General features: G+C 36.1%; 1 protein-coding gene and 1 non-coding gene across 2 annotated transcripts in view; both read right to left on the reverse strand.

Moving 5' to 3' along the window:
- Positions 1-26: 26 nt before the first annotated feature.
- The window catches only part of dod ((peptidyl-prolyl cis/trans isomerase) NIMA-interacting 1 dodo), a 47,248-nt gene continuing 31,666 nt past the window's right edge, over positions 27-15,608 (reverse strand). The window contains exons 2-5 of the mRNA XM_076128401.1: positions 11,151-11,173; positions 9,364-9,486; positions 2,028-2,271; positions 27-775 (exon numbers count right to left, since the gene is read on the reverse strand). Coding sequence (XP_075984516.1) covers positions 576-775; positions 2,028-2,271; positions 9,364-9,486; positions 11,151-11,153 — 570 coding nt within the window. The 5' untranslated portion in view covers positions 11,154-11,173 and the 3' untranslated portion in view covers positions 27-575. The remainder of the gene's footprint in view (positions 776-2,027; positions 2,272-9,363; positions 9,487-11,150; positions 11,174-15,608) is intronic.
- On the reverse strand, positions 1,392-1,463 carry TRNAD-GUC (transfer RNA aspartic acid (anticodon GUC)). Its single transcript has one exon. It is a non-coding gene; the product is annotated as a tRNA-Asp (tRNA).

Consider the following 15,608-nt stretch of genomic DNA (forward strand, 5'->3'; position numbering starts at 1 on the left):
AATAAATTAAACACAGACACTTTGTTCTAAGTTTATATAATTACTTTTATTAATGTGCTCTAAATAATTTAAACAAGTTGGCACGTTATGTTTATCTTTTACAAAATAATTAGACAATTAAAATGAATACCCTAGCGTAATAATATGCTTCTGCACCTAATCTACCTAAAATGATAATAAAGTTATAGGTATCTAGTATTTTATCTATATTAATAATTTCTTTTTTTATGTTAAGTAAGTAGGTAGGATACAAGATAATGTGAAAATTTCTAATAAATATAAAAAATGGAATGTACGAAAAAACTTAAGATAATATAACACACATACATTTTCAAAATTAAAGCCGCATATTTCTTCTTTGCCTTTATTGTAAAAATAACTATTCACCGAGCATTAACCATGGAAGTTGGAAAGTAGGTACTCATGAGTATTAATATGCCATTAAAAAAAGAAAAATATTTTCAAATACATTGGCTCTTTGGCTCGTATGATCTCAAGCGTTGTCTTGACTTCTATGCCTAATGAAATGCAAAAAATATAGATTTGAAACTGCATTATCCTCAAAAAATATAAAACTATTGTTCATCAAGCTCCTCCATCTTTTTATAAGCCTTCTTCAATTCTTCAAGAAGCACGCTAGCTTGCGACTTGTCTATAATGAGGTCCCGTTTTTTGTGCTCGCCCGTGAACACGTCATCGCTGTGCATTGTTAGCGTGAAAGTGTCCACTGTCCCTGCTGGTCCAGGAGTTGCTGATACGTCTGTGAGCTTGTTTACTGGAAGAATAAAGGCATTTATTTATAAGTTTTTTTATTAAGTGTAACTTTTCTCTTTATAAAGGACTAGCTGACCCGCGCAACTTCGCTTGCGTAACGTCATAATTTTTCCCGTTTTTGTAACATTTTTCGTTACTACTCCGCTCCTAATGGTCGTAGCGTGATGATATATAGCCTATAGCCTTCCTCGATAAATGGGCTATCTAACAGTGAAAGAATTTTTCAAATCGGACCAGTAGTTCCTAAGATTAGCGCGTTCAAACAAACAAACAAACAAACAAACAAACAAACTCTTCAGCTTTATAATATTATAGTATATAGTATAGATGATCCCTTACCCAGCAGAGGGACAGTACATTATTTTTAAAAGCCTATGAATCTAGTAGATATGTCATTAGTATTTACTTGCTTGAAGTATATCTGTACTTGAAGGCTATTTACTTTACTGACAAGTCTACCTAACCTACCAGATGTCTTATTACACTATTGACAGGTAAATATGGAAAAAAAATGTTGTGAAGAAAAATTCACGCCTTTATTATACCGAATATTGTACAGAAAACAATCTAAGGCAGCTAAGATTACATGTAACGGTACAAAAAAATCCAAAAAGAATCTCTCCGGCGGGGAATCGAACCCCGGTCTCCCGCGTGACAGGCGGGGATACTGACCACTATACTACCGAAGACTTGTTCATTAGGGACGAAATTACGGTTCTGTCTACGAATACCTTATCTTAGCTGTTAACACATTTTTTTTCGCAATTAGTTTCTTTCGCTTTGAATGTCTTGGCTGTAGCGAATATTTGTGGCTCACATCTACGTCTGTGCATAGAGTTTACATTTTTAGTTATACCTTCGTCGATGTGACATCTCCAAGCGCACATAGAAAGGTAGGTACCTACTTTCAAGCTTAGCTGAATGGGTTCAACCAGATTTCTTGCAATAATTGTGTAGCAATGAATGTATGCTTGTAGAAATCTTTAAATAAAAAAAATACTACCTATGAGTACTTACCTACTTACTTAAAAAAAATGCGAATTAAATAAATTCACATGAGTCCCATACAATGTGTACTTAATGAAAAGTTTGAGTTATCTATAAATCTATACTCTAAACTATAAATAAGATCCGAACATAGGATCAGTTTTTCAAATTGTGCGTTGAAAAACTGATCTCTGATCGACACACTCTCTTAGTACTAAATTAATAGAACAAACTTATCCCAAACCATCATTAGAAAAAAAACATACTCATAAATCCATTAGCCTCAACATTAGCCACATGCTCCGGCCGGTAGCTGTCCACGGCATCAGCCAGCGCGGCGGCATGAGCCCTGGGCACGCCGAGCACTAGCAGGTCTCTTGTGAGCTGCGCGCCGCCGCACGCGCATGCGCAAGCTTGTTGCACCACCCAGCGAATCACGGCTGCGGCGCGCGCGCACTCCTCGCGAGACGATAGACTTGTGTCTTTCAGTATCTCTGTTATACCATCGTCCTGGAATAAAAAATGGATTTTAGATTGACTGGACTTATGCGCTGGCTCGCAGAACAACTTGATAAAAAAGTATGAGTAAAATTCCAGTACCTAATATTGTTACGGCGACTAACGAAAGTAAGATAAGTTTAACAAGATTTTTCAAATAAATGTGTCTATAAGAGGACCAGTAAGTACGGTATAGGTGGGCAGTGCGTCGCATCGGGATCCCCGAGCTCAGGTGGCCCCCGGACATCAACTATCTAGTTTCTCCACTACTAATGATCAGAAAGTATTGAGTTTTTAATACAAGCCTCCAATCAGTCAAACAAAACAGCCAAAATTGTCTTCACCAAACTATGACCCTTCGACCACTACCCACACGTATTACGTCAGCAACGCCCACAAAACTAAATAGGAATTAATGCAACATTACATATAAAAGGTTACTATACTCAATTATGTGAGACAAAGGCGGGCGTCAAAGTGGGACATCAAAACAAATTGTCAAAGGAGAACTAACAACATTGTCTCGGACACTACCGGAAAAACATTAGAAAATACAGAGGAATTCTGTTTGTGGCGAGAATGAGGGCTTGCTAGGTGTTGGGGCGTGGTTTTGCTTGTTTATTGAAGAAATAACACTAATAACATACATATTCATCATTGTTATAACGCAAAAGGTTAGGATAGTTTTTAACCATTTATGCGCGACGCAAAGAACGGTACTGGAAGGTGTAGGCAGAGATGTACGAAATACACCCGAGTTTCGCTTCCTTCGAGTCTTTCGAATTTTTTAACAGATACTGGCAGCAATAGGTACCCAAGTTATGGTTAGGTAACAAAGATGCATAAAGGAGGATTTAACGCCAAAGGCATTTTCTGCCAGTCTACTTTGGGGTGATGCCTAAAAGAAGGTTCTTAAAAAAAATAAAGGTAGTAAATTATTATGTCGATGACTAAAGGTATGCTTAAGTTAAAACTACGTGTGCACTTGGGGACAAATGTTCCACGGCATGTGTCAGCGACATGTCAAGACAGCTTATATACATTTTATTATATTATTACGGCGTAGCGTGACATCGTCATGCGATGTCCGGCAACGTCTACAACATCATCATTTTACGACATTTATTAACTAGGGTATCAGTGGCTTGATCTTTTTTTATTCACAATAAAACCAACTATATGAATTGTGATCAATTAAGGAGGAAAAAGTCTTATATAAGCCACTGCAACTCAGTCATCATAAAATAAAAATGCGAGAGAGTAATCTAAGTCGCACATAATCCGAGTTATTTCCGCAGAGCACACACACACACACTCACACAGTGTCCTCAGAAAAATAAATATGGAAGTATTAATATTAATAAGAATATTGTGCCTCGACCTATGGATCTGTCCGACCATAGGAAAGAGGCATACGGGCATGCGATCCCGTCCTACCCGAGCCACTGCAGCTCCTACCCATTCTCCCCTCCGCAGCTGCAGTGTCCAGTCCCCCCCCCCCACCTTCATCCCATATTCCTCAACCATTACCCCGCATCCTTCACCACTACCTCAATTTTCCTCCCGTACTCCCGTTGTACCGTAGGATTCCCAAGGAGGGTTGACGTCAGGCAGGCGGCCGGTTATAAAAATATCAGCCAAATCCCTTCAACATGGATTCAATGTATGACAGATGCGATAGGACTAGGGCGTTCCCCCGAGGCGACGCGCAAGCGCAGCACCCGGCGCCTGCGAGAAATGGACGAGGGTTGTTGCATCAGGGACGGATGCAACGTAAGAAGCGAGTCCGTGGCGATGTAAGAATGAGGATTGCGAGTTGGAATGTAGGAACGATGACTGGAAGAGGTAGAGAGCTTGCCGATGTTTTAAACAGGAGGCGAATAAATGTAGCGTGTCTGCAAGAGACGAAGTGGAAAGGCACGAAAGCTAGAGAGATTGGAGAAGGATATAAATTTTATTATACTGGAAGTGATGGTAAAAGGAATGGAGTGGGTGTGGTGTTAGATAGAAAACTGAAAGAATGCGTGACGGATGTAAAGAGAGTGAATGATCGAATTATGTTAGTTAAAATTATGATAAAAGATGTAGTGCTAAATGTTATGAGTGTATATGCGCCTCAAGTGGGATGTGATGAAGTAGTGAAAGATAAGTTTTGGCAGGAATTTGATATGGTAGTAATGAGTATCCCACAGAGTGAAGAAATCTACATAGGAGGTGATTTTAATGGACATGTAGGGAGAGCGAATGTAGGGTATGAAAGAATACATGGGGGGTGGGGTTTTGGTCAACGGAACCGTGAAGGGGAAACACTGCTAGAAGCTGCTTCTGCTTTTGATCTGGCCATAGCAAACACCTTTTTTCAAAAATTGGACCAACATCTTATAACTTACAAAAGTGGTCCGCATAGCACCCAGATCGACTACTTTTTGCTCAGAAGGAATAGCTTCAGCACGGCCAAGGACTGCAAAGTCATACCTGGGGAGCCACTTGTGTCCCAACATAGGTTAATGCTCCTAAAGGTATGTATAAAACTGAAAACAGCAAAAAGTAGACCAAAACCTCTACAGAAAACGAAATGGTTTATGTTAGAAAAGAAAGAATGTGCGGATGAATTCCAGAAGAGAGTGACAGAAAAGATGATAGGCATGGAAGATGGTATACGGAAGAAATCCGCTAATGAATGCTGGAATGAAATGGCTTCTTGTGTAAGGAGTGTGGCGAAGAATGTTTTTGGTGAGAGCAAAGGGAAAAGAATGATTGATAAAGATACATGGTGGTGGAATGAAGAGGTACAAAGAGCACTGAAAGAGAAGAAGGATGCATTTAAAGACTGGAAAAGTGTGGACATATGTAACCCCATTATGAGAGAGGAAAAACGCAAGGTGTATAATGAAAGTAAGAAACAAGCTAAGAAAGCTGTGGCTATTGCAAGGGGCAAAGTCCAAGACAACCTATATAAATCCTTAGAAACTCCCCAAGGACAAAAGCAATTATACCGGTTAGCTAAAGCTAGAGAAATGAATGGAAGGGATATTACGAAAATAAAATGCATAAAAGATGAGAGTGGAAAAGTTTTAACTGCCGATGAGGATATAAAAGGACGCTGGAAGATGTATTTTGAAAAGTTAATGAATGAAGAGAATGATTGGAGCAAGGAAATAGAAGAAGTACCGAGGAACTTAGGAATGATAAGGGAAGTAAGTATAGATGAAGTAAGAAAGGCTGTAATCAGCATGAAAAACGGCAGAGCAGTTGGTCCAGATGGCATACCATCTGAAGTATGGAAGTTTCTGAAAGAGGATGGATGTAAGTGGCTGACTTTATTCTTCAACAAGTTGTTACAGGAAGAGATTATACCAGATGAGTGGTGCAACAGTACACTGGTGCCTATTTACAAAAACAAAGGGGATGCACAAGAATGTAACAACTACCGAGGAATAAAGCTCATGTCACATAGTATGAAAATTTGGGAGAAAGTGATAGAAAGAAGAATAAGAGAAGAGTGCGAGGTAACCCAAAACCAATTTGGTTTTATGCCAGGACGGGGCACAACAGACGCAATATTCGCATTACGCCAGTTGTGCGAAAAATTTAAACATGCGCATAAAAACCTGCACATGGTCTTCATCGACCTTGAAAAAGCCTATGACCGAGTGCCTCGTAAAGTTTTGTGGTGGGCTTTGAGAAAGAAGAATCTGCCTGAGAAGTATGTAAGGATTGTATGTTCGATGTATGAAAGTGCTAGTACTCACGTCCGGTCCGAAGCTGGGTTAACTGACAAGTTCAGTGTGGCTGTAGGCTTGCACCAAGGGTCGGCTTTAAGCCCATTTCTGTTTCTTCTTGTCTTGGACGCTTTAACCGCCGAAATCCAAGGAGAGGCACCTTGGTGCATGTTGTTCGCCGACGACATTGTACTTGTTGGAGAAGATGCAGCCGGGGTACAGAGCAGACTCGAGCAATGGCGGGAGAGGTTGGAGAAGGTTGGACTAAAGATCAGCCGAACTAAGACCGAGCACCTCTACTGCGACTTCGGTGGTCCCTCAAACTTCTCCCCCATTGCTCTAAATGGCGTTTCCCTGCCAGTTTGCTCCGATTTTAAGTACCTTGGCTCCCTCATTCAGAGCGACGGCGAAATTGACCGAGACGTGAATAATAGGATAAATGCTGGCTGGATGAAATGGCGACAGGTCTCTGGTACAACGTGTGACCCCAAAATGCCTCTTAAGCTCAAGGGGAAAATCTACAAAACGGTCATCAGACCTGTTGTCATGTACGGATCTGAGTGTTGGGCAATGAAAAAGACGAATGAAAGAAAGATGCATACAAATGAAATGAGAATGCTAAGGTGGATGTGCGGTGTGACAAGAGTGGATAGGATAAGGAATGAGTACATTCGAGGAAGTCTAAAAGTTGCGGCAGTCACAGAAAAGCTAGAAAGTAGGAGGCTATCATGGTATGGACATGTCATGAGAAGAGAAGAAAGCCATGTTACGAGACGAGTGATGAATATGAATGTAAGCGGACATGTAAGTAAAGGAAGACCAAAAAAGAGATGGATGGATTGTGTGAAAGAGGATATGAACAAGAAAGGGGTGAATACAGAGTTGACGGCTGAAAGGGATGAGTGGAAGAGGAAAACATGTTGTGCCGACCCCACCTAGCGTGGGACAATGGTATAGAACATATATATAATATTAATAAGAACACGGTCCTCTAACTAGATAGTTTCTTGTGTTATACATGAAATAAACTTGTGAAATAATTGAAAGAAATTGCTGCAGAATTCTAGTTTGTAGATATGTACTGTAGGTTAGGTTGTAAAACTAGGTTTTGCCTGCAATTTTGTCCACATGGAAATATATCTCGAGATAAAAAGTATGTGTTAATAAGCACTATGTGCCAAATGCCATCGAAACGGTAGTTGCGGCGTAAAAAAACGGGTTTATAATAAAAGAAAGATTAAAATTATTTCAATTTGTAAACTTTCCTTATTTAATTAGAAGAAAATAAATGTTGAATGGGCTCTCCTTATATCAATTGTTAGTTTCTATAACTCATTTTTACTTCATGAAAATTTGTAATAAAATACATTACTATTTTTATTATTAAGAGGGTTCATTAAAAGCATACCCAAAGGAAGACACATTAATTACTTATTTTTATCAAAATCTCCTTTGATCTTCTAATTATTATAAATAATTGATGCAGTTTACTTATTCCTAGAATTCCAAGCCTGATGAAATCAGAAAATATTGAAATACATACGGAATTTATTTTCATTTTACTTATAGTACATAAAACTGATTACCATTTTCAAACTGTTTTTTTTACAGCAATTTTATATTTTAAAGGAATAAAAGATTTAGTCATCTAAAATTGTAGGCAGGGCAAAATAAATGTGTGGATTTATACGGCATATACATAATTATAGAATTACATAGCCGATTGATAAATTGAAAGATCCGATAGGTAGTCATTCCATCTAAAATACTGGTATTCACATACGAAGGAAGGCTAAACTGATTGATTGACGAACTTTTATATGACTAAACTATACACGATTTGTCAGCTCATGAAATAGTCTTCTCAAAATAGCAAAGTTAAGACTTCTAGCGTCAATAGGAACGATAAAATAATATTAGTTACAATATATCAAATTGACGCGACGTGTTTCAGCGGAGCGGTACTACGTGATCGTGTCTCAAGACAAGGCGAAATGCGAAACACGGCAAATACTCAGACAATAACATATTAAATTATATAAATATTGAAGATATCGTTATACCTTCTTGATGTTCGTAGTTTAGTTGAATTTGCTTTTCAAACGGCAAAGGGAAAGAATAGTTGAAAATTTGTATAAATATTTATTGCAATTTGTTTAGAATATTTGTACTCTAAAGCCCTGCGTACACAATGCTACCTGCTGTCTTTGGTACCTAACAATTTTAGTCTTTAACCGACTATCATCCAGTTGTGGACACACAAGAAAAGTCTTAGTCAACTCTAACCATGCAAGGTTTCATCGTGATGTTTTCCTTCACCGTTAGAGCAAGTAATAACTATTTCTATTACTCACATTACTTTGAAAAGTCATTGGTCTGTTGCTTCGGGTTCGAGTCGAGGTCGACCGACGGTATCTTTTTTAGCTGTCACTGCTTCAAGCTTAAGCAGTGATAGCTTACATAAAGTTTGTTAATAAGGCAGTATTTTCATAGCACATTGATTAATCTCCCAAAACTGGACGGTTGAATTGTTCACGGATAAGTAGATTAGAATGTCATTTCATTTGATGTCAACAGTATCCACTCGTGTGGTAACGATTCATGAGAAAGGAAACAATTTTATTTATGCTCTGATTAATGGGTCCCACAAAATTTATTCATTACACTGTTGTTTTTATGAACTCGTCATTTTCAGACCATTATTTTGTGGATTCCCTTCAGTGTGTAAAAGTAATTCTACGGCATTGAGTTTTTCATTAAACATAGTCAAGTTTGTCTAGTTAAAGTTTTTGAATTACAACAGATTATACAACAAAGACCTCTCGTCACGTCAGTCTGTTTGTCATTTTTAGTCGAAACGAATGCACTTCTAATTTTAGCTGAATTTTCTCTGCTACTCTCTCAACACAGAATCTCTCATCTCTGCATTATTAAGACTATTTTCCTCCAAACTATACAGTTTTAAACCAGTAAAATTATGCTAATCTATACTTATACTTATAAATATTAATATTAATATATTAAATATTAATATTTATATTTAATTAATAATTTAATTTAAATTAAATTTAATTAATAATTTTATTTATTAATCTATACTAATATTATAAAGCTGAAGAGTTTGTTTGTTTGTTTGATTGTTTGTTTGTTTGTTTGAACGCGCTAATCTCAGGATCTACTGGTCCGATTTGAAAAATTCTTTCAGTATTAGATAGCCCATTTATCGAGGAAGGTTATAGGCTATATAACATCACGCTACGGCCATTAGGAGCGGAGTAGCAACGAAAAATTTTACAAAAACGGGGAAAATTATGTGACGCAAGCGAAGTTACGCGGGTCAGCTAGTCTGTTTCTAAAGCTAATAAGCTTATAGTTTACTTACAGGTTGTTCTTCCATCACATGCTGCAGTAAGGTCCTGAAGAGTGACGCAGGTAGACTGCCCAGTGCGTGCAGTGCTGCCAGCGCCCATAGCGGACAATCACCATCGGAACAGAACTTGAACTTCTACAAAAATAAAAGACCTATGTATAATTCTTACAAATGTTTAATTGTCAGTATTGGCGTTTTAATATTGCTCTCTTTTTGTAAAAGTACAGTCTAAGATCGGGATGCTGCTTTGAGCAGTGAAAATAAGTTTTTCATACATCGGAAAAATCATCCTTGCCATATTCCGAGAACAAATTTTCTTATTTTAACCCCTATTAAACAAAATGAAAGACTATATTTAACTTATGAGAAATATTATTAGTTTTCTAGTATTTCTAGCACCCACTTCCTAGCTATATTTAGCTATATTAATAATATTCAGTTAATCATAACACATGTACTATAATAATAACCTCCTACTTAATACTAACCTTTCTTAAGAAAAACTCGTATCAGTGGGGTCAAATCCAAAATGTGGTAAAAATTTGATGATTCGTTAAAACGATGGAGTTCGACCGAGTCCCATTTTTAAGTACGAAATGAGCCGTTTTCGTCCAAAATTGAAAACGCAGCAGTAAAACGTAATAATACCTACTTTATTCGGGACCATTCTGGGAATTCAAGACTTGTCGATCAGTGGACAAATACTACAAATGAGTGGGATCTTTATTTAAATATTTTATGCTTGTATGTATCTTGTTTCTCCCACTACTGACAAAAGGTCTTGGGATTTTCCTTTCCTCTATCCTACGCAATATTTATCACTAGAAAAGTGTCGAATTAAAGTGTAACAAAAAATAATATAATTTGTAATTTGATGGCCCTCGTGGTGCTCTGGTTAAAGTAGCCGCCATACTAAGGGGTCGTCGGTTCGATTCCCACACGGAGCAAATATTTGTGCGATCCACAAATAGTTGTTTCGGATCTGGTTGTACTGCGCGCCCCTTGTATGTTTATTATAGCAGATACGATATTTTCGCTATTAAAATGAATGAAAGATGATTTAGTTAAAAGCGAAACGCATTAAAATTAATATAACTGTAGGAATAAGAGCCAATTACGCTAAAAACAAATTCTAAATTATTCGTTCTTGTGCGCTTTATAGGTACATAGGTTGCTCATTTTTTTCTTGTATATATATCAGCTTAGCCTTTTTTCCAAGCTATGTTGGAGTCGGCTTCCAGTCTCACCGGATGCAGCTGAATACCAGTGTTTTACATGGAGCGACTGCCTATCTGACCTCCACAACCCAGTTGCCTGGGATAACACGGTACCCTTCGGTAAGACTGGTTGTCAGACTTTCAAGCTTCTGACTACTGTTAACGACTGTCAGAGATCTTCGAAAATGACAGCCGGGACCCACAATTTAACGTGCCTTCCGAAACACGGAGGGACTCGATATGTATAAGATGGTCACCCATCCACAAATCAACCTCGGCAAGCGTTGCTTAACCTCAGAGATCGATCCGCGCGGCGAATGTTAACTAAGCCACGAGCTCCTCTCATTTTTTTCTTGTATCATGAATAAAATATTTACTAATCAAGGAAAGGAAAGAACATAAACACGTGCTGATAACTGAACTAATTTTGACAATATCGTTAAGAATCAGTAAATAAATCCAGTACCAAGAATAATCCACGTCTAAAATTCACTATAATATACCCCACGCAACATTCCACAGTAACAAAACAATTAAATCATTTCAAACACTATCGACCTTAAACAAATGACATTCACTCACCATGTTTTAACGCCAACAGCTATCTGCAATAAACATATCAAATTAACATACAAATATGACATATGAACAGACAATTCGCAAACCATTGACTTTTATATGTGTCTGCTTGACTTGGGATTTGTATCTATATTATAGTACTGGATAGCCGATTTAAACTAACGGCCGGATACGTCACTGAGATTAAGTAAAGGGTTACTTTGACATTTTGTATGTGTTAGATAGCTAAGTTAGTCTTTCGGACACATATTTACAAGAAGTTGTCTAACGCAGTTGCGTTAACCACTTTTCTTGAGGGTATGCTAATTCCCCAACCCGCACTTGGCCAGCGTGGATTCAAAACTCCTCCCTGAACTCCAGAGGAGAATACGCCCAGCAGCGGGACAGACATGGGTTAAAAAACCAAGAAAATGTAACTACAGTAAAGTTGCAGCTAATTTACAAAAAAGATGTGTTAAACAAAACCTGTTTGCGAAATAAAGCGAACTAAAAACTGTTAAAATTCTCTACAGAGGAGCCAAAATCACCAACCATACCAAAATCCGGTCTAATATTAAGAAATATTTCTAAAATAAATTAGAAGAGTAAACCAACTACTATGCCAGACCCATGAATTGAAATCTCATGATCAGCAGTCAGATACACTATCAACCCAAAGGCAGTTTGACTTCGAATATTCCAAAACGGTTACGCTGTATGTAAAAAAGAGATGTAATAAAGAACACTTTTAGCTGGTAGCTGGCCTTTTTTCAGAAACAAACTACAAAACCTCCCACTGTAGTCATTCATAACTCCCGACATTAGGAAGCAATCCTCAGGAAACGTCGGACGTTCGCTCTAGAACAGTTTATTACAAACTTTGTATGACATTCGCATTAAAGCCTTCATTCAGAGCAACACAATGTCGCCGTGTTGACAAGACGTCATATTAAAAATAGATCGATTGAGATTTACCCCCCCTTTTCTCCCTTTTTCAAATGTATATTGGAGATTAGACGATGTACGAGGCGACTTCAAGACTTGGTTCCCAGGTCGTAACTTTTAAACTTTCGCGTTGCATGTTTATTATGAAAAAATACGGGAATTAATAAGTTCTCAGGTTTTATGTTAAGTCCTTAAAGATATCTCAATTCTACCAGTACGGAATTTTGGCTATTGGGTAATAAAAGGATGAGTATAAGTTTCGTGTATGACAAGACGTATGGATGTTAATGTAAAGAATAAGTTGTTATAGGGTTGGTTTCAAGTGGTCAATACCAATAGGAACAAGGCCTGACTTTATGTAAGTATGTATAAAGATATTGAATTTGTCTTGATTTACTTGACGTTTCGGCGCAGATTACTTGCCATAGTACGACCTATTCAGTGTTTTTTTAATAGTTTTATACCGCTTTAAAAAGATTAATAGTACTTAAGTAAAACAATCATAATAGTAACAATATAAAACTGATTTTATGCCACAATCTAAAACTATGTCCAATAATTTCACTGACCGTTGTAGTTGACACCCAATAAAGTATTTCTTCGATATCAAAATGAACAGAATTCTTAATACAGCAGGAGCGCTTTGTAAATATAATTAGTGCTAAATAAATAATTATTTGGCAATTATCAGACGTCTTAATTAACTTTGTAAATATGTCGGTGCTTGAAAGCTTTTAGAAATACTTTGTAATTATTTTATAACATTAGATATGCTGATATTTAATGTTATGAAATGTTGAGATAAGAAAAATATGAGAGATTAAATTGTAGCCATAAAATTATAAAAAAGCAACATAATATTGCTATTTATTATATATTTAATTAACAAAATTTTTCATTAATTCATTTTATCATAAAACATATTAATTTTAAATATTAATGTTATTAATTTAACGTAATATTCATTCATTCATTATTAATAAACAAACTGAGATACACGAAATAACTGCTAACTGTAGAACCTGCGTAGCACTCATTTGCTACGCATGTAGCTCAAGTGCTACAGTCCGTAGCAGCGTAGCACAAGTCCTACTAGACTACGGAGAAATGTTTAACTAAGGTCTTCCTATATCGAATTACTTTGAAAATAGGAAGTCAGTACACTAAAGCCATCCTCTTAATGCTTACAACTAGAAACATATGGGTTTTATAAAACAAATTAAATAAATAAGACGATCCCTTTAAGAACAATACATATGTACTAAAGGGGTATGGAAGAGTATAAATACGATATTTTAATCAAATAAGGTTTTTTAAGAAAATAATATAAGGATACTTAATTGTTCATATATTTTTATTACCTTGAATTTGAATCATATTATTGTTACCTACGAATAAACATTTTGCTAAGGTTTTTTTTGTCATATCATTTTCGTGTATTTAACTGTTACCAAATACATAATTCATAAGTATTTTTTCAGTGGAATAAAATACATTTTTACAGTTACTTCGACAGAGATTTCTTCGAAGCAGCCCCGAGTTGACAACGTGGCCTTATCAACGCAAAAGAGAATCTTAGTTCTCTTATATTTATAGTTTGTCATTAAATAAAATAAAGTCAAATTTGACTACACAGATTTCTATGTTATTTTAAAGCATGTCTCAAGCTTATACTTTATTCTTTGATGTGTACACGGGTGCAGAAAAATGGCAATTTTAATCCAATCCGAAAAATTTAAATAGGTTCCTTAACAAAATATTTGTGCCCGAATAAGAGTTAAACAATATTTAATTCAGCTTTGCCTCGATGTGGTTAAAAACGTACTAATTAGCGTCGAAACTGAGTTAATATATCGCGTATTAAAATATTTATTTCAAATATTATCTTAATACCCGTTAGTGGTAAATCTCCGACGTATATTACGGATTTTAGTTGTACTAATTAAATAAGCTAGTTTTTTCGCGATATAAGTCTGTAAAATCAGATTACAGGATTATATTTGACGAAACTTTTGAGTGCCGGTTAAACTAACTGATATAGAGGTATAATAAATTGTTGTTTCACAGCTTATATTTAAAAGGCAAAAAAACCGAACAACCAAATAAAGTGACAGAAAGTACATGAAAACAACTGTCAACTGTAATAGATATTTAAAAGGGGTACATACAGGACCGCTAGTAATGAGTACTTCACACACGATCTTTTCTCTAGACATGATGTGATCTGTGTATGTCTTTCGAGGGCGCCCCTTTCCGACGTTTCCATTTACATCATAATATCTATATTAAATCTTATAATTAATAGACTAGGAAAAAGTGTTAAGAATACGAATACATTTCTTTATCGAAACACCGGTAATTTTTGCGCTCATTCAACCAGATTGTGTAAGAAAATATATAACTTTTGTTCTTGTATTTTTTAAGAAAAACCTTCAAAATCTCTTTCCTCAAGGCTTCTGGCAAGTTGCATATAAATACAATTTCTCAAAATTGTTGAAGGGTTTGAGGAAAGAAGCTAATAAAATTTGTATAGCATTTTTACCGTGTAGCTTTCATAATCAGGAGACTGTACCGTCTAAATGGTAACGAAACATGAAATTGTATTTATTATTTCAGTTATTAACTTTATAGCATCCAATAAGTACACAAGAATTTGCTCTATCCTAAATTGTCTATATAAATACATAATATGTGCCAAAGCACGGGTAATTTTTTTAAGCCATTTATGTACTACTGCTGGGCAAGGGTCTAAATATAAAAAAAAATCATTAGAAAAGCCTTAAGTCTGCTACGCTTGCCAAGTGCGGATTGGGGATTTCGCATACCTCCAAGAACTCTGTTAAAGAACTCTCAGGCAAGATAATTTTCATTTCGTTTTCTTTCAACATTATAGCAAGTGATAAATATTTATAATTTACACATAGCAACACACCAGTAACTTTTTAATGTTATTTTATATAATATTACTAAATTACTAAAAAAAAGTGGTTGACAACACACAAAAAAATGTTTGCCACACAATAGCTAATGAAGCCACAAACATACTAACCAATAGTAGAATTCATTACATTAAATGTTACAACAATTTTGTTATTTGTGGATAATTTATTTATTTTGCCCTTGTTCTTCATTATTGTTTGTTTCATATACTTGTTGATATACAATACAGTTACATATGAGAAAAAACTAAATGAAAATACGGTAAGGCCCCATCTTGTCGAGAGATAACAAATCAAAGATACATACTATATGTATTTTGTTATGATAATAACATTGTATTTTCATTGTATAAATATGAAGTACTTGAGTTGCTGTATAACATATTTTTAGGTATATTTCGAGAGTTAATTTTTCAGTTTTAGAAAGAATACGAATATACATATTTCTTACTCCAAAAGGAAACACGTGGCGAGGAGGGATGATAAAACTACACAGCTTGGTACGACCCTTTCTGCTAAGAGGGAGGGGCTAAATTTCAAGTCAACCACGCGAACCCAGTGCTTATAAGAAACTTGGCATACTTCCAAAACAGGCACG

Source organism: Anticarsia gemmatalis, chromosome 21 (assembly GCF_050436995.1).
Source record: "Anticarsia gemmatalis isolate Benzon Research Colony breed Stoneville strain chromosome 21, ilAntGemm2 primary, whole genome shotgun sequence".
Taxonomy (NCBI): domain Eukaryota; kingdom Metazoa; phylum Arthropoda; class Insecta; order Lepidoptera; family Erebidae; genus Anticarsia; species Anticarsia gemmatalis.